The 26546-nt window shown below is 45.2% G+C and overlaps 1 protein-coding gene across 1 annotated transcript in view; it reads right to left on the reverse strand.

Moving 5' to 3' along the window:
* Positions 1 to 14344: 14344 nt before the first annotated feature.
* NCR3LG1 (natural killer cell cytotoxicity receptor 3 ligand 1) overlaps positions 14345 to 26546 on the reverse strand; it is a 31695-nt gene continuing 19493 nt past the window's right edge. The window contains exons 8-11 of the mRNA XM_048484576.1: positions 25666 to 25956; positions 20675 to 20980; positions 16885 to 16953; positions 14345 to 15590 (exon numbers count right to left, since the gene is read on the reverse strand). Coding sequence (XP_048340533.1) covers positions 15271 to 15590; positions 16885 to 16953; positions 20675 to 20980; positions 25666 to 25956 — 986 coding nt within the window. The 3' untranslated portion in view covers positions 14345 to 15270. The remainder of the gene's footprint in view (positions 15591 to 16884; positions 16954 to 20674; positions 20981 to 25665; positions 25957 to 26546) is intronic.

The raw sequence follows: 26546 nt of genomic DNA on the forward strand, positions 1-26546 counted from the left end.
CCTTTCTAAGACCATTGTGTTTAGTAGATTGTATATCTCATCCTTACAATTTTTCTGGTGGTGGAAAGTGCCACCAAGTCACAAACAGTTTATGACAACCACATAAGGTTTCCAAAGCAAGAAACAAACATAGGTGGTTGAGCCATTCCTGCCTCTGCACACCAACCCTAAACTTCTTCGCTGGTCTCCCATCCAAGTACTAACCAAAGTCAGCTCTGCTTCACAGCAGAGATATGACAAGGTTAGGGTAGCCGAGGCCATTCTGATTAGGGGCCAGTGTGCTATGTCTGCTATGTCTGCAATTTCCAGCAATGCAAGTGCTCTAGATCTTTTGTATGATCCTGCCAGTCTTTACTGCCCGCATCTACCTTATTGTGTTATTGTAATATTGTCACATGGGTTTGTGATTCTTTTTGTCTCCTAAGGTACTTTAGTCAGTGTCTGAAAGGCATATGTATATTGGGATGAGCTTTAATCACTAGCCAAACATTCAAAAAAGACTTCAGGCAGAGCATTGATTTGGCTTTGTTATGGGGGTGGGGGACAAACTTAAATCAAAGTGCTCCAGAGTGGCTTATGTATGGATTGGCCTGTCTGTGTTGGTATTGTAGTTGCTAGTTAAATCTGTTGTCTTATTAGTGAGACCTTAAAAACTAATTCAGACAGTTTTCTCTTGAGCTAGAACATGGATTGAATGTGGATTCACATGCACTCTGCATATTGAGGGCTTTCTTGGGCATGTTTCTGATCCATGTAGTAGTTTAATAGAAGTACAGTTTGATGAGAATCTGAACTTAGTGCAGCTTCTGAATACAGTCAATGTGTAAGGCTAACTACCAACCAGTTAGTCCAGTTGAGAAACCACAGACCCAGTGCTGTGTAGAGCTGTTTTGTTTTTTTATTATATGGCTTCTACACCAGGGGTCGGCAACCTTTACCACCCAAAGAGCCATTTGGACCCATTTTCCATGGCCCCAAAGATCTACTGAGCCGGAGAGCCTCCGGTTTGGCCCCTCCACCCACCTTTCCTTCCAGCGCTGGGAGGCGGAAGCGCCGGACAGGGAAACCCCCTCTGCCCTACGGAGCAGGCAGCCGCCTGCTCGTGGGGCAGAAGGGGATGGCAGCTGCGGGGATGGCAGAGGAGGGATGGCAGCTGTTCTGGAGGGACACGCCTACGCTACGGAGGGCAGCGTGGGCGTGTCCCTTCAGCCCTCCAGAGCAGCGCTGGAAGGAGAGGTAAGTGGAGGCAACGCAAAAAGCAATGCCCTCAGGCACAGAGCCGCATCTGGTTTGGCCCCTCCACTCACCTTTCCTTCCAGCGCTGCTCTGGAGGGCTGGAGAGACACACCCATGCTACCCTCTGACCTCCAGGCCATGCAGAGCCGCAGTATAAGGCTGAAAGAGCCACATGTGGCTCCAGAGCCGTGGGTTGCAGACCCCTGTTCTACACCTATTAAGTGAGACTTCTTGCCTGTTTTAGGAAAGACATACAATGAAAGTTAATAAAGAGAATTGATTATAATATCTAACTAGGACTGAAGAAACCTGGATTAAATTCTCACTCAACCCTACAGCATACTGAAATTGGGAGAGTCACTACCTACTTCACAGGGTTGTTGTGAGGATAAAATGGAGGAGGGGCAAGTTACTGTGTTTCCCTAAAAATAAGACACGGTCTTATAATAATTTTTGCTCCAAAAGATGTGTTAGGGCTTGTTTTCAGGGGATGTTATATTTTTTCCATGATTTTGCACCCCCCAGATCAGCTGCACTGGGGAATCTGTAACTAGGGCTTCTTTTTGAAGTAGGGCTTATATTTCAAGCATGCTCCAAAAATCCCAAAAAAAATCATGCTAGGGCTTATTTCCAGGGTAGGTCTTCTTTTCAGGGAAACAGAGGCCCTTTCCGCACCGCAACGGTGCAGGGGTGTGTCAGCATAAACAATGCCGACCCCCACCCCCCACCCCTGGGACCATTCACATGGACGGCCTGGAGTAATGGCTCTGGAGTCGCAGGCCAGGGGGGCGTGTCCCCTGGCCTCTGTGACAAGCTGGAAGCCAGGAGACAAGGTAGGCGTTTGGGAAAGGGGGGAAATGGTGCTTTCCAGCCGCTGCTGTTCGCACGGCAGCGTTTGGAAGCCGCTCCTTTCCGAAATACCTCACTCAGGGAGCGAGGTTCAGAAACAGCTGCTTCGCACCACTCGGGGGTGCAAAACCCTCCCCAGGGATGCTGTTTTTAGCATCCCTGGGACACTGTATTCTGCCCGTGCAGAAACAGCCAGAGTATGTGTGCTGCCTTTAGCTCCTTGGAAGAAAGACAATATAAACATGATAAGTATCCTTGAAGTAGGATGGAAACAGTTTCAAAGAAGCCGATGCACAAGATGGTGTAAACCTTGCATGTTTAAGAGGTAGGCAAGGAGTGTCTAATAAATGACATAGTTTTAATACTGACAGTTTGGATTGCATTGTAAAATTATAATTGTGTCATTTAAAATGGCTGAATACACTCAAGCTGCAAATATGTTTTGAGTGATGTTCAGTGATTTATTATGCCAGTCGACTTGAAAGCAACATATATGGACAATAGCCTTCTGACAAATGATTTGAGGTGCCAAATAGTACAATTAAATTATATACCATAATAAATTAACTTTATATGGAAACAGGGCTGCCACCAGAGGCGGGATCCAGCAGGTTCTCACAGGTTCCCGAGAGTAGGTTACTAATTATTTGTGTGTGCCGAGAGGAGGTTACTAATTGGTGATTTTGCCACATGATTTTTGCCTTAGTTACACCCCTCCTCTCAGCAGTAGCACGCAGAACTTGAAGCAGTCTAGCAGGAGGTGCACTGGCGTGCGTGGCAGCCTACGCCTGCGTGCATTCGTTTCCCGCCCAAGGACCGGCGCAGCGGCTGCATCCTTGCATCAGCCCCGCCCAGGAATGCCCCACCCCCGGAATGCCCAGCCACGCCCCCGTCGTGCCCCGCCCAGCCCCATTGGCGCTACGCCACAGTTTGAATCCCACCACCATGGGAACCTGTTACTAAAATTTTTGGATCCCACCTCTGGCTGCCACCCTTTGGGTAATGTGTGCCAGGGAGCCAGATTGGCTTTGCCAGCTGAATTCCATTCTGTTCCCTTGTATCTGCACGTCTCTTGAAATTCTGCACCGCTTGGAGCCCAGCCTGCCATGCTGCTCTAAAAGTGAAAAAAGCAATGCCAAAAAGAAGTTGCACCCCCTCAATGACTGCCCTGAGGACAGGAGAAGAGGGATTAAAAAGAATACCTGCATCCATCCCTCACTTCTAGATCATATCGTACCTTTCAAAGTGTGCTGTATGGGATGAGAACAGCCTTAAAATAACAAACATAATGCAGTGTTGCAATAGTAGTTTAAGCAGATCCCAGCTGTCACTTAAATAAAAAAAGTATCTAGCCTCTTCCTTTGCAGAAATATACCCTTTCCCTTATATTTTCATGAAGGAAAATACTAGGGATTTAAAAAATGGTAATACAGAGCCTTCGTAAACTGTGGTGTTACTTCATTATTGTAGGGCCAAATTGAAATCACTCAGCTCATGAGGAGATGGAGTGGTTTAATTATGATGAAAGTTCAATCATTGAAAGGTGGGCTGGAGGTGACTGGGACAAGGAAAACTGATAGGAACATTATGCACTAGGAAAAAGCCTACTCAAAACTGACTTCCACAAAAACATCAAGGTAAAAATGGTCTCAAACGAGCTGGGGGGGGGAGGGGGGAGAGGGAAACCAAAACATAAAAACAAAAATGAAAATTAAAGACAGAAAAATGCATGTGGAAATCACAGAATAAACCAAAGAAGTACAGGGCCAGAGCTGATGGGGGGGGGGGGGGGGTAATCAAAAAGCCCTTCACTAATTTGGTCTTCTTGTGGATAAATGTTCATGCACAACAGCACTATATTCTACTGGTGTAAGCCTTGAACAAACTCACTGAATCAATATTACCTGCACGATGGCAAGCAGTGCACAGTTGAAATAAAAGCTTTCTCCTTGCTCAGCATAAGAAGTCAGGGGTTGCTATCATGGTTCCTGCAACTCTAGAGGTGCTATTATGGGAATTTGCAGAGCTGACCTTACAACTGTTCAAAGGAAGCAAAGATATCTGTGCTCAATGGTATGTGGCTACACTTGTATTAGAAGAGGGATTGAATTCCAATTATATTACCAGCAGCAACCTCACACTAGAGTTAACGTTAGCAAATCATCCTGTAAGCTTCTGTCTTCATTTGGAGGTCAAGGTCTGGGCATTACATCTCTCGATTCAAAACTCTGGGAAAGTCATCTTCAAAATGAAGACTTTAATCAGTGAAGGCAAATCTAGTGAAGCAAGAGCTGGTGACTGAGTGTACAGGCTAGTGGGAGGAGCTTTGAAATACAGCCAAACTCAGAATGTCCACAACGCTGACCATTTGGAAGACAACCCAGAAGAAACTGAACTATCAAATGTCTGTGTCTTTCATCCTGTGACAACATGTCTGCTGGAAAGAGTGGAAATCCTGCTACAATGGGTCAACTGGTTGATTTGTTAATATTTCGACTAAATGGGAATTTTAGCTCCATTAAACTCAGTGAGAATTACTACATTTGCTTCAGTACAGGCAGAATTTCTTTGAAGGCCAGCAGCAGGGCAAATTCACTATTATTTATCCTTCTTAGGTTACCAATGCAAAGAATCCAGATTCAGTGTAATACGATCACAGTAGCTTAAGCCAGCAAGTAAACACATTGGTATGTCCCAAAGAAGCTCACTATGTCAGAGAAGTCTCCTTAGGAGAAATTCTACCAGCTGTCTCTTGGGTTGGTGACTAATGCTAATAATATGTAATGAGCAAGTCACATATAAATTAAGTTGTCCTCTAAAAATGAAATCTTTGGATTGTTCCCCTTTCTATATGTGTTAATGTTAGACTATGGCCCACATAATGTTTTTATTTATCTATTAGTTATTTGTTAAAACAGTAATGCCCTGCCTTTCCTCATGATTCAAAGAGATTTATGATAATAGTTAAAATATTCTTGCTAAAAAAACAATAAAATAACAAACCCCGTATCTGTTTTAAGTATTCCAAAAGATTACTAATAGTAGAAGTTAAACACAAAGTCAATGGGCTTGAAAGAGTTAATTCTTCTTACAACTGCCTTGTTAGTTTTTGAAGATCATCAGTTAGTTGGTTAATAATACTTTTACAAGTATAGGAACATAGAACTGATATATTCTTAAACCTGCTAAGGACAACAGGTCTTGAAGATAGTCCAGGGGAAGGATGCAGATGTAACTTTACCTTTCAGTTTGTAAGAAACAGATTCCAAACTTAAATACTTTTTGTATGCAATATGTAAATGTAAATATATGCCTGAGCATGCATCTATTATATGAAGCCTTCACTGTTAGATCATGCTAGGACACACATTTCCAAAGACAGCAAAGGCTGGCCATCCTTGATCAAGTGAAACCCTAAGTCAGTGGTGGCGAACCTATGGCACTCAAGATGTTAATGGACTACAATTCCCATCAGCCCCTGACAGCATGGCCAATTGGAGGGAAAGCTGAAGGAGCGAAAGCTGAAAAAAAATGCATAGGTTGAACCGTTGAAGTACAATCACGCTTGAAGGATGCTGATCAAGTTTTAGATTTCAGGTGTTATCAGCTTTCTATTTGATTTTTCAGAATAATTATTGGTGTGCAAGAGGAAGGAGGTGGAGCCATGTGATCATGCTTTTGTGTTTGTACGGCTTTTCCCTGTGAATACAAGATCATGTGCTTGGTTAAGACATACACATATGTTTATAGTACAAAAATGGATTGAAACTAGAATACCTCATAATATTTTAATTCATTGAAGTTTTGCTGAATATTCCCAGCACCAGGTTTGCTTTCAGTCATCTGATATGAGATATGCCATTTTCAGTCATTTGAGATGAAGGAATAAACTAATTTCTAAAGCAGAATACATAGTATACTAGCTACTACAGTATGTCAGCCTGTACAGGAGCTATTCGGGCATGGTGGCTAGAGTATCAGTCTTGGAGATCTAGCTTACAATCACTCAGTCACAAAGCTCCCTGGTTGATCTTGGGCTACTCATTCTCAGACTAATCTACCTCCCAAGGTTGTTGAAAAGAAGAAATGGAGAAGGGAGTATTACCCTGAACCTTTGGCAGAAGGATGGGACAAAAATGTACTACATAAATTGTCAGAGACAGGGCTCCTGACCCACCACATCTATGCAAATATGATTTGATTTCCATCCTCAGATCTGGGACCCTTGAATAAATCATTTTCTGCTAGTTTGGCTGAGCCATTGTAAAGGTTTCAATGGTGTTGATGGTAAAGTAACCTTGAGTGCATTCCACAGCCCGGGCGATGGGCCAGCTTCAACTGCGGAGACTTTATCTCTGCGCGGGAGATGAGGTCTCCGTTCCCATGGGAAGCCGGGTGGGGGATGGGTTGGATAGAGTTATAACCTGTGCTTCTGGCGGGAAGTGTCATTCCTGCCACTGCGTGTACTTGAGCTTTCTAAGATGTCTGAATAAACGGTCTTTTTCACCAAAGAGCCTTTTATTTCTGCTTCTATGGAATTCCTTACATTGTGGCAGGAATCCTAATTCATCTATATTCCTAGTGCAGTGGACCTCTGGTGTCTCGGCATGGAGAGGTTGAATGTTGCTCGCGGAGGAGGTGCGCGTAGCTCCCTCAAAGAGGGCTCGGACCTTTCCCTTCTGGATCTGGAGGAACCGGCAGGGAGAACGAGGTCTCCGCTGGTGACTCTTTCCTCGCCTTCCCTCCGTGATCAGCACGAAGGTCTTCGCTTTACTCCGTCATGGAACGAGAGGGACGTGGATCGAGCGCACCATGGGGACTTACATGAGTCAATGCTTGGGGCCTTGTCTATGGATCCGGAAAGTGCCTGTGGATCGGATCTCTACCCGTTTTCGTGTGGATTACAAACCTCAGATGCAACCTGTCTCATGGAGGAGACGTGGCCTGACTGCTCACCCTTTCATGCGTGCAACTCCAGGAGTCCATTGAACGCATTCCTGGACTCTCGTGATTTTGGGTGATGCTCCCAAAGAACCACCACCGTGGGCATTTTCAGCACTCGGGGCCCGTCCGAAGGGACACTCGGGACTAAACACCTGGGATTGGGAGGGGGTATCCGGCACCGCCTTCCAATCAGGACCCCCCCCCCCCCCTGATCCCGAGACCAGCGGCCGCGACTCTGCAGGTGCCCCGAGAAGCCACCGGTGGCTACGGGTGTCTCCGATGTCTCCAAGCTTCCAGACGACATTTTAAGAGTCCAAAGAAAGCCTACATTCCCAGCCCGGATCTGTTCCCTCTCCCCATCGAGAGAGAACTGGGATGAGGAAGTGGGGCATGCACTGGCGAGATGCCCAAGAAGCATGGGACCCGTGGAACGCATACAGCTAAGTGGGAGGAGGAACGTGGGCACAGTTGCAGCAAGAGCGCGAAAACCTGCAGAGGGACCGGGAACAGCAACGAAAAGCAAAGTCCCAACTTCGAAGTTGGACTGCGCCAAAGATGGCGGCTTCCAATGGCAGTATGCGCAGAATCTGTCAGTCCATGATAAAGGTCCTGGAACACTCCAGACCTGGATTTATACAGCGGCAACGCGAAAGCGTTTCAGGCCTTATGCGCACGCAAAGTGAGCTTTTACTGCAGCTATTAAACGGGACGAACTGGCTAAATTGGAACGAGAAAAAGCAGCTCTGCATGCGCACTTTCAGGATGCATTGACCCTCGGGCATGAGGAGAGAGAGCTGGCTCGCATTTCGGAGAGGGAACTGAGGAGGCAGCAGACCAGGAAGCCCCAAGTTGGAGCTCTATGCTGTTACTAATACTGCCGGGCGCCTAGAGGAGCAACGTTGCTGGGTCCTGCCACCCAAACGCCAGCTGCACCGGCATTGATACCACCCCTCGATTCCGGCCCCCCCCTGTGCAACCGGGCTGCCCGCCTAACCTGCTTCAACCCGTGTAACCGCCGCCGCTGCCGGCACCAAGAGCCGTGGGAAAGGGGTTACTTATAGGCCCCCCGATACCTGCCCGTTTTGATGGGACCGCTTCAGTAAACTTCCCCTACTTCATTTTGCAACTTGATTGCCTACATGCTGGAGGACTATGATGATTTATATACCGGGTCTGAGCGCTGAAAAAATACGGGACATCGGCTCCAGGGGTCCTGGATGGGGCAGCAGCCGACTGGTTTTGTTGACTCTTTTGGATTTGCAAGATGAAGACTCTCAAGCACGTGGGTGGCCCGCGTGATTCCTCCAAGCCTTTAAGAGCCGCACTTCCAAGATCCGGGCGCCGAAAATGAGGCTATCCGCGACCATCAAAATCCATCCAGCAGGGCAACCCGGACCGTTTGCAGAATTTGCCCGTGGAATTTCGTCGCGGGCGCTGCTCGACTCCTCCTGAAGTGGCCTGAACGCGATGAAATGCCGAATCCACTTCTCGGATGCTGTTGGACGGCAAGCTGCGTGAAAGCGGCAAGTGTTTTAATTCGGGTTCCTGCAGCGACTATTGCTGATTGGATCCCAGTTGGGATCCCCAGGTGGCGTCTTCGCTTTGAATACGGCTTCGTCGTCGGAGGCCACCCGCGCCAGAAGCCTGCCACTAAGCTCACCTCAAGAGAAGCCCAGTTTCCGCCCTCACCGAAGTCCAATTCCTTCTGAGCGCCCGTCGCCCGACTGGGATTGTGTCTGTACTTTCGCATGGGAGGACCAGGTCATCTAGGCCACGCCAACTGCCCGGCGAAACAAAACCAACCGCTTCCAGCCACGCCGCACCCCATCTGCTGCCACCACGCGAATCGGGGCCGCCAGCGGGCTCATTCTAAAGAAGGCGGTCATCGAAGAGGCGCACTTCCAGAGTGAGTGGGGAAGCAGCTGTTTGCCTTTTCTTTCAGCCCCCCCCCCCATGGATATGGGTCCCACTCCTGACGCTGTGAGTGAAGGCAGCCCCATTACTGTCCGCCGCTTTCTGGCCAACCCCGCTAAACATACCCGCATTATAGCTCCTCGCCCTCTGTGGGATTCTGGCTGCTCCCATTGCTTAATGCGCCGCCCCAGGTGGCAGAGAGGAAGCTAGGTCTGGACCAAATTCCCCTGGCTAAGCTCCATACCATTCACCCAAATGGGACGGGTAGCCCCCTCGAAACGAAGGACCGGCCCAGTTCAAACACAACCGTTCTCCTCCGTTCCGCTACCGACCATTGGGAGTAGGAAAATTAGTTTTATTTCTAAAGCCAGTGGCCAAACACTCCATAGTTTTGGGCATGCCATGGTTATTGTTACATGAACCAAAGTTCATTTTGAAAGAACGGGATCTTTAGAATTCACTGGACCCTCCCTGGCGTGGTGGAACATACATGAATTGGGGAAAACCCAACTTCTCCTGACACACCCTCCCTGGCTTCTCATCAGCGATTGCTCCTCGATCTCTCCTATTGGCATCCCACCGGGCGCATTTCATGATCTAGCCAGAGTTTTTTTCAGGAGCAAGAATGCTATCAGTTGCCACCCCATAGAGACACTGACTGCAAAATCGCTATATACAACCAGGGGCTGAATCTCGCCCAAAGGTAGAATTCTACCGTGATGAGTCCCAATGAGGAGAAGGGAACTTCGTGCGGCTCTTCTTTTTTGGACAAGAACCCGCTCAAGGGTTCATACGGGCGTGGCTACCAAACACACACACGCTCGCTCCCGTTTTCAAGCGGTTTGTAAAAGAAAGATGGGTCTTTACTGCTTTGCACAGATTATTATCGTAGGTCTTCAATGCAGTCTCCTGTCCAATAAATATCCTTTGCCTTTGATCAAGGACCTTTTAGATGCACTGGGCAAAGGGCGCATCTTTACTAAATTGGACTTGAGAGAAGCTTATTACAGGGTCAGAATTGCTGAAGGCTATGAACACTTGACTGCGCTTTTAACACAAAAGTTTGGACAGGCTTTGGAATACTTTAATAAATGCCATTCGGGTTAAGTGGGGCCCCGGGCTTTTATGGCCCTTATCAACGGTTAAGGTTCTCCATGATTTATTGTACAAGGGAGTTGTGGTATACTTAGATGACGTTTTAATCTACTCACAAACCATAGAAGAGCATGAAACATTGGTTCGGGAGGTATTGAAACGCTTTGCTCGACAACTCTCTCTTTGCCAAACTTCCAAAATGCTGTTTTCACCCAGACTTCCCATTGACTATTTGGGTCATACCGGATCTCGCCTCGAGGGCTTCTGAAAATGGATCCTGCTAAAATTGACGCTGTCCTCCAATCGGCCTGCCCTCTAATTCAACCGCGAAGTTAACTCCAATCTTTTTCTTGGTTTTGCTAATTTCTATCGTGACTTTATACCCCACCGGGCTGAACTGACTCTCCTCCTCTCACAGACCTCTTACGCACTAAGGGTAAAGATCCACTGTCCGCCAAGCCCGGGCCCCTTTCCTGGTCTGAAGAGTGTCGAAACAGCCTTTCAACTCTTAAAAGTCTGCTTTTACCAATCAACCTATCCTAAAGCACCCTGATCCAGATCTTCCCCGCTTTGTGGTTCACGTGGATGCCTTTGACAAAGCACTTGGGGCAGCCCTGTTGCAGAAAAAAAAATAAAGATGGTAGGCTGGTTCCGTGGTGGCTTATTTATCTAAAGAAATTCTCTGGGTGCTGAACTCAACTGGACTGTAGGGGATAAAGAGACCGCGGCTATCAAAGTAGCACTTCCACTTGGCGCCACTGGCTGGAGGGGGCTAAACACCCTTTCAGGCGGTTTGGTCGGATCACAAAATCCTGGCACAGCTTCTTTCCACCCCCCCCCCTCAAGATGTCTCAAGTAAAACAACTCCGCTAAGCACATTTCTTTTCTCGCTCTTTTACAGTCCATTTTTTTCCCCGGGAAAACCAATAAACTGGCTGACGCTGCCTCGCGCCTTACCCGGGAGGGGGTGGAGCTGCCTTACGGTGACATTCCACGCGACTGTTCTCTCCCCCTCCTAGTTGGGGCTGGCTTCGTCACCCGATCTCAAACGCCCCACTCCTCCTTCACCGCCCATTCCTAAGTCTCTCTGCCTCTCCTTTCCTGCGTGGAACTCGAGGAGGCGGGGCTGCACGAAGCCTCCAGCTGAGAGGAAAGTGACTCCCAATTCGCGCTTTGAGAATGGAGTTTGGCTGAGGGGAATGTTGGTATCGCAAGCTCTCCCTCCCTCCGCAAGCAGGTTCTGAAGCCTGCCCAAATGCATGCCCGCTCGGCTGGACATTTTGGCTTTCTGAAAACTCTGCATTTCGGCCCGGCCGTCAGTTGGGTGGCGCGCAATGCGCATAAGCGACATTGAGGCGAGTATTAAAGGTTGCTCGGTTTTGTGCAGAAGCCAAAACCATTCCGGAGGAAAGCCTCCCCATGGGCTGTTGAAACCTCTCCCGTGGCCTCCTTCCCTTTGGGAAGCTCAATATCTCCATGGATTCATTACAGATTTGGGTTCCCAAAGTCATGGCAACACAGTTTTGTGGGTGGTGGTGGACTTATTTTCTAAACAAGCCCATTTTATTCCATGTGCTTCCATCCCTCCGCTTCCTAAGTTGGCACGGCTGTTCATTCAACATGTTTACCGCCTACATTCCGCGCTTCAAGGTGGTCTCCTCGACCGCTGCCCCCCCAATTCATTTCAAAGTTCTGGAAGGCGTTAGGTTGTTAGTCCGCCTCGGCGGTCGCCGCCACTTACCACGCGCTCAAAGTGACGGTGAGACGGAGAGAACGAACAGAACCCTAGAGCAGTATTTACGTTGTTACACCAACTACCACCAAGACAATTCAGGTGCGAAGCCTATACCCTGGCTTAAGGAAGTAATGCCTATAACAATGCGGTTCATAGCAGTACAAAGAAAACCCCCCTTTGAAATTGTGTCTGGTCAGCTTCCTTTCCCGCCGCTAAGCTACAAGCTAACCTCGCTTACAGCTTTGGACCCTCCAGAGTTTCAACAATGGATTTCATCCCTAGCCGAGTGGGGTGGAAATCGGTCCAGACCGCCTTTACAACAGGCTAAGGACTCCCAAAAGCTGCAAGCCGGATAAGCACCGCTCGGATTTCCCTCTGCGCGGTGGGCTTTGGGTGTATTTTGTCTACCAAAATCTCAGACGTGCATAAATTTTCCAAACTTGGGTAAAAAGATTCGTGGGACCTTTTCAGATTACTACAAGTGATTAATGATGTCACTGCTCGATTGGATTTGCTCTAACTCCTCTTTAGTAACATTCATCCTGTCTTCCATTCCAGTTTGCTCAAGGAGGCCCTCCCCGCCTCGATGTTCGGCACGACTCCGCACGGAGAGACCCCCACCGACTATTATTGATGGCCACAAGCACTACGTAAATTGACGCCTCATCCTGGACTCCTCGCTTTAATCGCAAACGCTTGTAATATTTAGAAGGTCTCTTGGGTGGGATATTCCTCTGGGTATAATCAATGGGTTTATTCCTAAAACATTGACGCCTCCCCACCAATTCTTATTTCTGCTTTCCAATCGCTTCTTCCGTGATACAACCTGGGGAGGGGTCTTCTTTAAGGGAGGCAGAGTGCAAAGGTTTCAATGGTGTTTGATGGTAAAGTAACCTTGGAGTGCATCTCCACAGCCCGGCGATGGGCCATAGCTTCAACTGGCGGAGACTTTATCTCTGCGCGGGAGATGAGGTCTCCGTTCCCATGGGAAGCCGGGTGGGGGATGGGTTGGATAGAGTTATAACCTGTGCTTCTGGCGGGAAGTGTCATTCCTGCCACTGCGTGTACTTGAGCTTTCTAAGATGTCTGAATAAACGGTCTTTTTCACCAAAGAGCCTTTTATTTCTGCTTCTATGGAATTCCTTACAGCCATCTTGGACTCTCACACATGCAGTAGAACACACAAATGAAAGGTACGGGTTTTTAAACTAAAGAAAGGTTCAGGCTTAAGCATAAGGCAAAAGACAAGCAGGTGCAATAAAATAACAAAATGTAGCTTCCACATACACTTACAAATGTGAAGGCAAGCAGGGGCCAGTTATGCACAAGGTGTCCACTGCATGATGGGAGCAAATGTCCATCACAGCAAGATTTCTTGTATGGATGTATTTCCTCAAGCTCTGCTTTCACTTTTCATTCTCTCCACAGCAAGCAAGACTACTTCTAGCATGATTTTAATTTGTTTTGACACCAGAGCAGGACAGATTTGACAGTGAGTACAGCTTTGCCCCAGACATCTGCCCTCTGCCACAGCCAGTCTTCTCATTCCCTCACACTGCCATTGCCTTCCCCTTCACGCACCCCTTCCATGTTGCCAGCTGCTTCAAGTCATAGAAAAGTAGCTCATTCACATGGGCTTAGCCAAAACACACCAACCTCTAATTCTCATATTGATATATTGAGATATCATAATGACAACAGAGAGTTTGGAAATAACAAGCTCTATGTCCTTTGGTAGCAGCAGCAGTAGGAAGTGTGTGTATATGTGTGGGGGAAGGGAGAGGCTATCATCTCTAGGACAGTCCTCTTCTTTAGCAGCCTGTGTTCCAAGGAATTGCTTTGCATCTTTCATCAGGGAGAATTATTTTTGGAACAGTAATATCAATATAACTGCAGTTTAAAGGGCTAAGTCAACAATGTTGCCTGGTATAATGAGATCTGTGCCTTTAAGGATTACTTGATGGGCAGAGTTAAGCAAACCAGGCCCTGGAGAGTTCTCTGCAGAAAAACTCCATTTCAGAAGTGAGTGCCTTATCACATGTAAACAGAGAAATGTGAGGAGAGCCCACTACAAGCCCACTGCACAGAAAAGAGCCCCATGGTAAGTGTTCCATGCATAATGGGTCAGGGTTTTGTATCTTCAAATCAGCATATGTACCAAAACAGCAAGTAGGAGATGCAGGAAGATGGTCCCTGGCCCATTACTGATCCTGGTAGTATTAATGGGCCATGTTTGGAAAAATGTGTGTCAGATGATTATAGGCTAACTTTATAGGAAACTGGACAATTGACACCCCCCCCCCCGAATAGTATATGCCAATCAAGAATGCAAAATATGATTCTCAAAGAGGAACAAGATTCCCTCCTCACATCTGACATCACTGAGAGCATTTAAGTCAGATTGCTTTGAAATGCAAAGGTTCTATCTTAAATTTTTCATCTTATTTTGCTTTAAATTTAGGTCAAGGCCAAACGCTTGTGTAAAGTGGCAGGTTGATTGAAACAGAAGCGATCATCTCTCTTAACAAGTTGGCACAGGTAAACAAATAGGTAACCACAACTATACTTTGAATGGATCCTTTTTACTATTCAAAAATACTTCAGTTTATTAAATGTACAACATTGGTCTTACACATTTTAGGAATTTTAAATGTTAAGTACTTATGGGCTTCAATACTTCCGCTAAGAAGCTACTTAACAATATTTTTCCTTATAATTTAAAAATGTGGTCCTTGTATAAATATAACATAAAATCTTTGTTCCATTTTATCGTATGAACTTCTCCCCTGTATAGGATAGTAAATTTTGGAGCAGAAGATCCTGCTTTAATTATAAGATTTCAAAAAGGCATAGTTCCCCTATATTGCCACTTCTGAGAATTGAGGAGGTTCTGCTCTTGAAAGTATTCATAAAATGTTCAGATATCATATTTCTGTTCATTCACTGTAAGATATTTTTGAAAACCACACCCATTCATCCTGTAATTCTCTCATAATTCAAAATTTCCCAAAATAGAATGTGCTGTCGTTGATTATTAACCCAATATCAATCACAGGCTTAATATGGTAAAAAAAAAAAGCCTAAATATAGGTTGTGTTGATCTTCAATAAATTAACTCATTTTTTTCTCTCTTGTGGCAGTGTTTTTTTTTCTTTGCTGCTTATTTAATTATTCATCATAATTTATTTATTGTTAGTGGCTAAAGACGTTAATATACAGAATATTTTATAAAGGAATACAAGGACATATAAAACATAAGGTAAGTGTGGGGGAAACTTCCATGTGAATCCTTTGTTGCCAGTGTGAATGTTGTGAATGTGAATGAATGTTGATTCATGGTAGAAAGTACAGCTTCATAGACAATTGCCTTCATATGGAAGCAGCCCTCTGTAGTAGTCTGTTGGACCCACATCTCTTGTAAATTGACATGAACTGTACAAAATAACCATGCATTGAATTTGGGTTGTAAGTGGTCATTATCTTCTTGTGATATTGTGCTATCTGAGTTCCAAAATATATGTTTCTTCCCAGTTCTCAGCATCCACAGAAACTTCACATCTGATCTCACATTTCTGCTCTTCTGCTTCAGTTTTAATAGTCATATGAGAAATGAAACCAGATTCGTCACTGGTGTTTGTTACTTTTCCATCAAAAATTGTTACTGGTAATAGCCCCTTATACCAGGAAACATGGGCTTCATCTGCTCTTTTTCCATGTACTAAACAGCAAAGTGTCACATTCTCACCTGACTTCGGGCTATTGGTGAGACAGTCTATCTTCAGTGGTTTAAGGACTTCCTTACTGTCGATGCTATAGGCTAAAAAAATATACAATGGTGAGGATATTATTCTGACATGAATAGTGGTTACTGACAGGGATATTTCATTTCTATTAACAGTACTCCATTGTCTATGATTATTACCTTTGCTGGAATGGGCCTACAAGAGTGATGAGGAAAGAGAAGTCCCATTCTCTTTGCCCTACAACTCTGCCCCACTTTCCCCACCCCATGCTCTGCTTCACTGCCCACCACAACTTTGTCTGGCCTCTACCACCTCCAACTCCCAATCCATCCACCCCTCCCACACAGATTCTAGTTGACCTCTTCCCCACTCACTGCTTTCTGCCACTGACCACACCCATGTTTTCATGACCTCTATGGTTTGTGCAACCTGGGCAATCAAACAAACTACCTCTGGATTTTTTTTCTGTGCCTGTGCAGATATTGCTGTCCTTTAGTAGGAATTGATAAACTAAGAATTCTTCAAATCTGGGGGTCCACTGGTATTGTGGAAGCCTAGATGGCAGGCCTGTCCAGCTCCATTGCATGTAGCCTGGCAACCAGTGGGAAAGCAGACCTGGCAACCAGGGGGACATACATATGAAAGGACAGCATGAGGGGACATCTCACCTTTTTACAAATGGATGGACACTCTTTGGTAAATTTATAGAGTTTCTGGTGATTCCTAGAAAGGACTGATGCCACTTCTGAGTTTCCCCGGAAGTTACAGCATGCCATTGGCCCAACAGTCATTTTTTCCCTCTTCTAAGCAGAAACTGAGAGGAGGGGGAGATAATGCCATAAAAACTTGCTGGAATTGAGGCACAAGCAGGCCTCAAGGTGCCAGGAGCAACTCCTCTGGCTTGCTAACAATGACTTCATACATATCTCCTCTCTGAGTTTTCTCATAGAATGCTAAGCAACACAAGATACTTGTGTAGCTTCTTCAGGCTCTAAAGCACAACATGACCTTAGAGACTCCTTAAGTTCTCTACATGTCCCAAAGAACTTCAGGAAAGAGGGGAAAAGGTATTGAGGGACACAGTTAACTTCAGAGCAAGCAGAAGCAGCGTAGGTTTTCCTGCTAATTCTCCTTGCTTCAGAGTTCAAGGCTACAAGAAGCCCTTCCATTCTCCCCAATCAACTGTTTATGTTATTGAATAGTGGTTGGACAGTGGCACAAATAGCAGCAAGATAAAATTCATGAGTTTTTATACAAAACTTTTATAATCCTATATGAGAAGGGTCCATGGTGAGCTTTCAAACATGAAGAAGTTTTCTACCGGATTATTTAATATTTAAGTTACTTGCATTTTAATATAATACTCACTTTTCGCAGTGTCTATATGGTTATGGGCCAAAGGTGATATGGGAATTTGTTCAAGATTGCCAGATAAATCTTTGAAAATAAGAAGAAATAATGTTAATTTGTAATTGTGAAAATATTTTAAAGCCTGATAATGAATGCATCATGGAACCACAGTACATACAACAAACGTGAATATTTATTATCATGCTTTGTATCAAACAATAAATAATTGTAAGATTTTTTTTCCTCTACAGCATTTCAAAAAAAGCTTAGAGGCCATGGCACATGGTGCCCCACAGTATAGTAACACCCCACCCCACCCCCAGAGAACTATTTTGGCTTAGGGAGAAAAAGCAAAGGAGGGCAGGTTAAAGCCCCACTTCCTGTCATGTGGTACAAACAATCTGAATATGACCCCACAGCAACTAGGGACATTGGTTCCTCCTTGTTGTTACATGTGATCCAAGTCAGGTTGGGCAGATGGTGAAAAAACTATGTTTTGCAGGCCCTGTGGAATTGCATCAAATTTTGCAGGGCCAGGGTCCCCTTGGTCAAAGTATTCCATTAGACTGGGCCCAGGGCTAATAATACCCTGACACTCATTGAGGCTAACTGGGCCTCTTTGTTATTTGCTGACTGGAACACTCCTTGAGGATGTAAAGAGAGATGTGAAGGCCCCAGGCTGTTCAGTGCTTTAAAGATAAGAACCAAAACCTTGAACCTAATTCAGTACTCCATCTGGAGTCAATGCAGCTTGTGGAGCACTGGTTGGATATGTGTCCACTACACTGTCCCATTAAGGACCCATGATGCTGCATTTTGTACTAGCTGGCAGTTTCAGAATACACCAAAGGGAAGTCCTTAGTAGAGCAAGTTGCAGTAGTCAGGTCTACAAGTGACCTTTGCATGGATCATTGTAGCCAGGTCAGTTTTGGAAAGGTAGGGTGCCAATAGTCTCGCCTGGTAAAGATGATTAAAGGCCAGGCGAGCAACCTGTGGGACCTGAACCACCAGTGGTAAGGTGGTGTCAAGGATCACCCCAAGATACTTGATGGATGATGCAGCTGATAATTATATGCCATCAAGAGTTGGTAATTTGCCCTTCCCATCTGCACCTTGCCCACCCAGGTACAGGACCTCCATCTTTGACAGACTTAATTTCAGTCATATCTCTTTCAACTATCACACCATGGCCTTTGGGCAACTAGTCAAAACATCTGGGAAGGAGTCTGGTCAACCATCCATCAACAGGTAGAGCTAGGTGTAGTGGTGGGATTCAAATAATTTAACAACTGGTTGTTTACAAACACCATTTTAACAACTGGTTCTGCTGAAGTGGTGCGAACCTGCTGAATCCCACCACTGGCTAGGTCTCATCAGCATATTGATGGCATCCCAACCCAAACCTCCACATCAACTTGGCAAGAGGGTGTATATAGATGTTAAACAATCTCAGAATCACCCTTTGTGGGATGCCCACACACCAATGGATGGCATGTAGAAGTTCCTTCTCTGACAGCTATCCCTAGCCCTGAAGAAATGAGCGCAGCCACTGCAAGAGTGCCCCACGAATCCCAGCATTGGCCAGATGGTTGATCGAGATGTCGTGATCGACCAAGCCAAATGTTGCAGATCAAGCAATACAGCAATGCTAACCTGTGTTGGTCCAAGTGCCTCCAGAGGTCATCTGTGAAGGTGACCAGAACTGTTTTTATTCTATAATCAGTGCAGAAACCATCCTGAAACAGATCTATGATTGATGCTTCCTCCAAGAAAGACTGAAGTTGCTTCCCAGTTACTCTCTCAACTATTTTAACTAGGAAAGAAAGATGGGCTACTGGGCAATAGTTGGAAGGATCCATAGGATCCAAAACTAGCTTTTTAATGAGCAGCCTCACTGCCGTCCAGCAGCGAAGCTCCCAGGGGGCGGGGGCGCAACGCACCAGGCTACACAGTGATTTGGTCGTGGAGGGTGCAAAACTCTCCGGCCCCTCCGCCAGGTTCTCAGCGCTCCCTCATTAGAGCTCTCCACACTTACTTTAGGAAATTGAGCAGGCTGAAGAACAGGCCTTTCTGTTCTGGTGGGAACTACATTTCCCAGGAGCCCCTGGGAAATGTAGTTCCCACCAGAACAGGAAGGCCAGTTCTCCAGCCTGCTCGGTTTTCTAAAGTAAGTGCGGGGGGAGGCCGTGGGGGTGTGCCACGGGGGGGTGTGCCGCGGGGGGGTGCCGCGGGGAGCTGGCGTGATTCCCCCCATAGTGCCCCCCCCAGAAGTGTTTACTAACATTTCTTGCTCTTTAGAAACCGGAAGCAGAGCTGCAGAATAGGACCTTCTCTCAGTTTGGGAACTACATTTCCCAGGAGACCCTGAGAAATGTAGTTCCCACCAGAACAGGAAGGCCAGTTCTCCAGCCTGCTCAGTTTTCTAAAGTGAGTGGGAGTGGGAGTGGGAGTGGGAGTGGGAGTGGGAGGGCACCGCTGGCGGGGGGGGGGGCGAAAAAGCCAGAATGCGCACCAGGCGCACTCTAGCCCAGCTATGCCTCTGCCGCCGTCTCTTCCAATCCCTCAGGGAAGATCTCCATACTAAGAGACAGGTTGTTAACAATCCCTAAAGGACTCCACACTGCATTCCCACTGGCTTTCACCAGCCAGGGTGAACATGGGTCTAAGAGGCCTTAGGCATAGCCCCTTGGACTCAGACAAAAGCATGCTTCCCCCCCCCCCCCACACACACACACACACACAACCTACTCCAACTTTGTTCCTGCATTTCTCTCTCAGCTCAATAGCTCGCCAGGACCCTACACGCACACAACCTCACTCCCAGCTGGGTCCCCCTAAAAGGGGAACCATAAGAGAGTTGCACCCCACTGTAAAATAATTTCACAAGGATCTATCTACTTTTAAGTCAATAAAATTTGCTTACACTTATTAGAAGTGTCGGTTCCTTGCTTCATAGGGGAACAAATGTGGCAGGGCAAGCCACTGCACACACAGGCCTAAGTGGTCCCTAGGCTGCTGAGATGTGTATTTGTGGGGATGCCTAGGAGTGCTATCCTCACAATTTGGACAACGTGACCAAATTTTTGTTAGAATATTTGGCATCTCTTATGTTTAAGTTATTGCAGGAGCAAGATAGTTGCACCATTTGGTTACTGTGTGTTAATGCAGGGCAGCTGGGCAGTTAACTGGTTGATTGAGGTTGACCTTTAATGTTGTATATGCTGTATATTATGGTGTAGCTTCCTTGCTCCTTACCTCCCATCTCCTCATCTACCTTTTACTTCTCCTTGTCCTTATGCCGCATGATTTTACGCTGAGCTGTGTTGCTGTATTTTTTTCTTTATTTGCTCATTGTGTAAGCTTGTTTTGCTTGACAGTGCTTTTTAGCACAGGACTATTTTGTCTTCCTCCTCTTTTTGTAAATATATATTTTATAGCCTGACTTTTTATACTTAGAACTTTATTAAAGGACAACTTCTTTTCTATAACTCTGCTGTGTTTGTTTTTACTCTGCTAAAGAACTGGGTAGCTTCAGCTCTTCTATCAGTTTTTCTATCAGTAACTGCTGTGTTTATCTGAGCAAAGAAGTTTGGATCTCTCACAAGAACTGAGAAACAGAAGCTAAATCAATGTATTGTCGAAGGGTTTCACAGCCTAAATCACTAGGGTGATGTGGGTTTTCCGGGTTGTATGGCCGTGTTCCAGTAGCATTCTCTCCTGACATTTCGCCTGTATCTGTGACTGGCAACTTCAGAGGATCTGAAGCTAAATCAGTTTATAATTTCATGAAGTAAAAAACTAATCTTACCTTTGCTTTTCAGCACAAAGCTTTTTTCTTGAAATGAATTTGTTTTGGGGTGGTACACTTCACATCTGATTTTCTTCTCAATGTTTGTTTCATTTCTATTGATTTTTATTTTGCTAGTAAAAGAACATAGCTTATTTTCTTCAATGCAAATGTCGCTGGGATCACTCACATCAGATAATTTTTTCCAGTCTTTGTACCATACCACTCGTATATGACGTGGTGCAAAATTTGTTATGGAAATTTCAAGGCTGACCTTCCCAGCTTGCTCTGATATTTCTTTTATTTCAGACACAACAGGAGATTTAGCTAAACAGAAGAGAAAATGCTTATCTGAAGTAATAACGAAATAACATATCAGAGCCTTTTACATTGTGATAATGAAATATTCGGTGCATTCTTATTGTGTTCTGACACAATCAGGGACCATGAGGACTGTGTATGAGAGATGCCTCATGGATTGGAGTAACATAGCAGCTATGAGTTGAAGACTGCAGTTCTGTGCACACTGCCTGGGAGTAAGTCCCACTGAATAAAGGGGGCCTTACCACTAAGTAAACATGCATAAAATTATACTGAAAGGCCTCCAGTTAAATTTTATTTCAACCATGAACTCTCAAGCAACATAATCCAAACCATTATACCCGTCTGTCCATTGAAGTTCAATAGCCTTCAAAGTGCATGACTCTATTTAGGATAGTACTGGAAGTCACTTAAGTTCACTATCACTTTCCTTTCAAAATTAACACCTTACAGAACTATGGGATATGAAAGGAACACTTTACTCTGCTAAAGAACTGGGTAGCTTCAGTTCTTCTATCAGTTTTTCTATCAGTATTCATAGTTCATATACAACTAAGCAAAGAGAAAAGTCTAAAATTCCAACATACTGAAATTTTAAAATCTTCTTCAATGTATTTGAATTCATTTTACTTCACAACTGTAGGGATATTTGGGTGTTTAGCTCACCAAGAGTACAAAAATACTGTGAATTTTCCACAAGCTGTACTATACTGTGGGAAAATGTCTGGGGGATGTTATTCAATTTTCACCTAAGTTTGCATTGGAGAATGTTAAAAAATGCTCTGCAAATGTGCTTTGATTTTTAAAACAATAGGTGGGGAGGGAGGGAAAGGACAGGGGCAAATTTCAAGTCATGTTTTTCACAGTGGTTGCACACACTGAATTTTAATACTGACAGTATAAGGAACTTACTAACATGAACTAACAAGTATTTACAAAATAACTTATCATGTAATACTCAGAATAAAATACAAAGATTTCCGCAACGCCAACAGCACATTGCGCTGGATTCGGGGCCTTCAAACAGGGTGCCCAACACCAGCGACCCCAGAAACCCATTCAAATTAGAAGCAGGAAAAGTGGCATTTCACAGTTCAGTGCTTAAATGCCCCACTACAAGCACAGCCTGCACTGGACCAGCCAAGGATCCAAGCAGTCTAGCACACGCATTCCTACAACAAGCAAGATGATGCTTCCCAAAAGCCAACTAGCAAGTGGCCAGCAGCTGTGGTGACATTCCAGTCTGCCTTAGCACCCCCATAGACAATAGAATTCTAGAGTTGGAAGAGACCACCAGGGCCACCCAGTTCAATCCCTTGGCCTAGCCTGAGCCATCAAGGGTCTGGCCCAACAAGATTTCCTGCTGAGCATATATGCCGAGAATTGCACAGCAAATGTGTCTAAATCCTCTTACCTCTACAAGGCTCACCTTTTTTCTTTTTCTCTGGCCTGCCCCCAATCTATATCATTTATTAAGAATCATCATTCTAAAAGCCTTTTTAAAAGGACTACTCTAGCATCAAAAACAGGCATCTTAATCACTACACCCAGACACCATGTCCATGACGACACTCTTGGAACAAGAAAACATTTTTTCCTAAATTGTGAATATTGGTATAAAAATATCCTCTGCTCACATTTTCATGGAGCTTTGGAACAACTTAAGACAAGGCTTGAATTTCAAAAGTTCAACCACAGGAGTGTGATAAAGGCAGTAATATTATTCTATAAATTGTTATAAATGAAAAAAGGCAATGCAGATGACTTTAGCAAAAAATCCACAGAATACCTCACATTGGATCCTACTATGAACTTGGACATGTAAGGACACGGGGGTGGGGGTGGGTGGGGAGAAGATCTGAAAAAAGAGGGAAGGAAAGAGTGGATGGAAGAAAAACGGAGAAAGGAGAGAGAGGGAAAGAAAGAAAGAAAGAAAGAAAGAAAGAAAGAAAGAAAGAAAGAAAGAAAGAAAGAAAGAAAGAAAGAAAGGAGAGAGAGAGAGAGAGAGAGAGAGAGAGAGAGAGAGAGAACCCAGCAGAGGAGCACCTGGCACTTCCCCTACCACCTCATGGAGGAGAACTGGAACCTCCCCTCACCACTCCCCCAGCCCCCACTCACCAGCAGCAGGCCAGGCGAGGGAGGGAGGGAGGGGTCGACGTGGCACACCAGGCCCACTCCTCTGGGCAGCAGGACTGCCAAGAACTCTCCCCAACTCAAATGCAACCCCCCTGCCAAGGCAGAGTTGGAAATGCCCAACACCCGCCCATCTGTGCTCAAGCCCTACGAGGGGGCACTCACTCTGCACCTGCTCAGGGGCCTGAGGCTCCCCCCTGCCCACACTCACTCAGCCAAGCAGGCAACAGCGCCTGCTTGTTAGCCAGCCCATGCAGCACCTCCAGGCTTCAGATGCAGCCGGCCCATGCTGCTTCCTTTTCGCTCGCGCTTGGCTTCCTTTCCAGCACCTGTGCACACTGCGCTCCCTCTGCCTGGGCCCTCAGGCAGCAGCACATAACACACATGTCGCGCCCAGGCTAGAAGTGAGGGGGGGAGGTGATTTTCCGCCCCCCACATGACTGAATGGCGGCTGCCGGGAACATGTGATCCCAGATGTCCCCATGGAAGCTCTGCCTCTGATTCCAAGGAAATATCAGGAGACAGCGTTATATAATAAATCATCAATCTTTGAGCATTTAGATGGGATAGCTATAATTATCAAGAGCCAGCATGGGTTCCTCAAGAACACGTTTTGTGAAACTAACATCTCCTTTTTTGAGAGAATTATTGCCTTGTTGGATCAGGGGAATTCTATGGGTGTAACTTATCTTAATTTCAGTAAGGATTTTGATAAGGTTCTACATGATATTCTTGTTGACAAGTTGGTAAAATGTTATTTCGATCCTATTACTGTTAAGTGCATCTGTAACTGGTTGATAAATTGCTTGTTATTGGACCCTCATTTTCTTGGAGAGTAATGACAAGTGGTGTACCTCAGGGATCTGTGCTGGGTCCTGTAATTATCAATATCTTTGCATATGATTTGGATAAAAGAATAGAAGGGATACTGGCATTAAGAGCTGTATTAGCATCCACTTGGATGCCAGTGTAGGAAGGGGGCTGACTGGCGCTTTCCCATGGTTGGAGCCAATTACAGTAGACTCCCACCTGGGCTTTTGTGCTATAGGCCCTTCAGTGGGCACCTTGGATTTATGCCACCAAAAGAGTGGTGTAAATCCATTTAGCCCCATGGAGGGCTTTCAAGGAGCTGGGGAGTTTTTTGCTTTTTCTGCCTCCTCATACTGCCTGAAAGCTTTCTGGAGGTGGCACGGCAGCATAACAGCAGTGCCATCCCCAGTTGCCTGGAGCTACTAGAGTGGACTGTTAGTACACCAGAGACTGAACATGAGTCAGTAGGTGTGATGCAGTAGCTAAAATAGCTGGTGTGGTTTGGGGCTGCATCGACAGAAGTATAGTATCCAGATTACTCTGCTCTGGTTAGACCTCACTTGGAGGTATTGTGTTCGCCTTTGGGCACCACAGTTTAACAAGGATGTTGACAAAGCTGGAACATGTCCAGAAGAGGGCAATGAAGATGGTGAGGTGTCTGGAGACCAAGTCTTATGAGGAAAGGTTGAAGAAGTCAGGTATCTTTAGCCTGGAGAGGAAATGACTTTGAGGTGATTTAATATCCATCTTCAAGTATTTGAAGGATTGTCATATATAGGATAATGTGGAGTTGTTTTCTCTTGCCCCAGAAGGTTGGATCAGAACCAATGCAATAAAATTAAATCAAGATAATTTTTGGCTAAACATTAAGAAGAACGTCCTGACAGAATGGTCTCTCAGTGGAACAGGGTTCCTTGGGAGGTGGAGGTTTTTCTTCTTTGGAGATTTTTAAGCAGAGGCTACAGAGGCTACTGATACTGACCTTGATAGTCCAGGCTAGCCTGATCTCATATGTTCTCAGAAGCTAAGTAGGGTTAGTATTTGGATGGGAGACCTCCAAGGAATACCAGAACCATGACACGGAGGCAGGCAATGGCAAATCACCTCTGAACATCTCTTCCTTGAAAATCCCATTGGGGGTTGCCATAAGTTAGAAGTGATTTGACAGCAAAAAAATAAAGCACCATCTGACAGCAAAGCTGATTCTGTGAACTCTGGCAGATCATGAGAGGGAGGACAGGAAGGGGATATTAATGCTTGGCTCTAATGGGCCTTTCTTACCTCTGCTTAGAGTGATGCAACTTTGAGGTCAGGAAGAAATTTTCCTCCAGGCCTGATTGGCCAGGGATCCTGGAGGGTTTTTACCTTTATCTGGGCACAGGGCAGGGGTCACTTGGGGGAGTAGGGAGTAGGTAGCTATGAATTTCCTGAGTTGTGCAGGGGATTGGACTAGATGGCTGTAGGTAAGGTCAGAGTTTTTCATATGCATGTAAAACGTTTGACTCAAAAACACAAAAATGTGAATAAAATTGACTTTGTATTGCAAGAAGTCCTATGCCATATGCAGCCAACTATGGGAAATCAGAACCTTAAATATTTGTCTTAGTGCTATTTGTCTTAAAGTATACTGAGCCATTTTCACTGGGTATCATGCTACTTGATTTAATTGAACTTTTTGTTTATGCTCTGTTGATTAAATATGATTGTAATTTTTCTGTAATTAAAAAGAGAAACCTCATGATACATACCTGGGAGTTTTAAATGTACACTTTTTGTAATGGGGTTTGTCGATTTCTTGAGTATTACTTTGAAATAAATTGTTTTATCATAATCTAAAGCTGTAGGTTCCAGCTGCAACTTCGATAACAGATCCTTTTGGTCCTTTACTGGCTTATCTTTCCTTACTAAATCATCACCACTATACCAATGGATATCACTGCCTTTGGGATAGAAATCCAGGACTCTACAGGTGAGAGACAAAGGAATCCCATACTCAACATCATTTGGATCAACAGTGATATCTGAAACCTTGGGGAAACCTGCAAAGTACCAAAGCAAAAAAGAAAAAAGACAACGGCTTTTAAATCATAGTCATATTAAATATGAGTGCAATTCCAGAAACACTGCCTAGAAATAAACAAGATTCTGAGAAGATCTGCCTAGGACTGCTCACCAAAAATGGTAAATTGTAGATTAAATTACATGTGGCAAATATTGCACCAAAATTCCACAAAGTACGGTTCATTAAGTAAAGGTAGGAAATCAGCATGGTAGTTTTAATAAAGGAAAAATGGATGTGGAAGCAGCATGTTTTACAATTAAAGATATTCAATTTAATGCTCATTTGTTGCTGAAAATGGTGATGACTATTCGTTTAGAGAACACTTTCCCCATATGTTCCCCTCCCTTCTGTTAGAGTAATGGGTGAGGGGCTCTCATCCACCATCAATCTTTCACCCAAGTACAACCAGTGAGGCCCCAAGGTAGTGCTTACTTGTCAAGGGCTCTCATCTTAAGAAATATTCTCCCTCGAGTTGTTCATTGATACCTTCCACTCTGAAAAAAATGTGTAATTAAAACCACTTTCCTCAAGTAATTAATTTGTATGAGTTTTGGTTTAATCTGCCAC

This window comes from Sphaerodactylus townsendi, linkage group LG02 (genome assembly GCF_021028975.2).
Source record: "Sphaerodactylus townsendi isolate TG3544 linkage group LG02, MPM_Stown_v2.3, whole genome shotgun sequence".
NCBI lineage: Eukaryota > Metazoa > Chordata > Lepidosauria > Squamata > Sphaerodactylidae > Sphaerodactylus > Sphaerodactylus townsendi.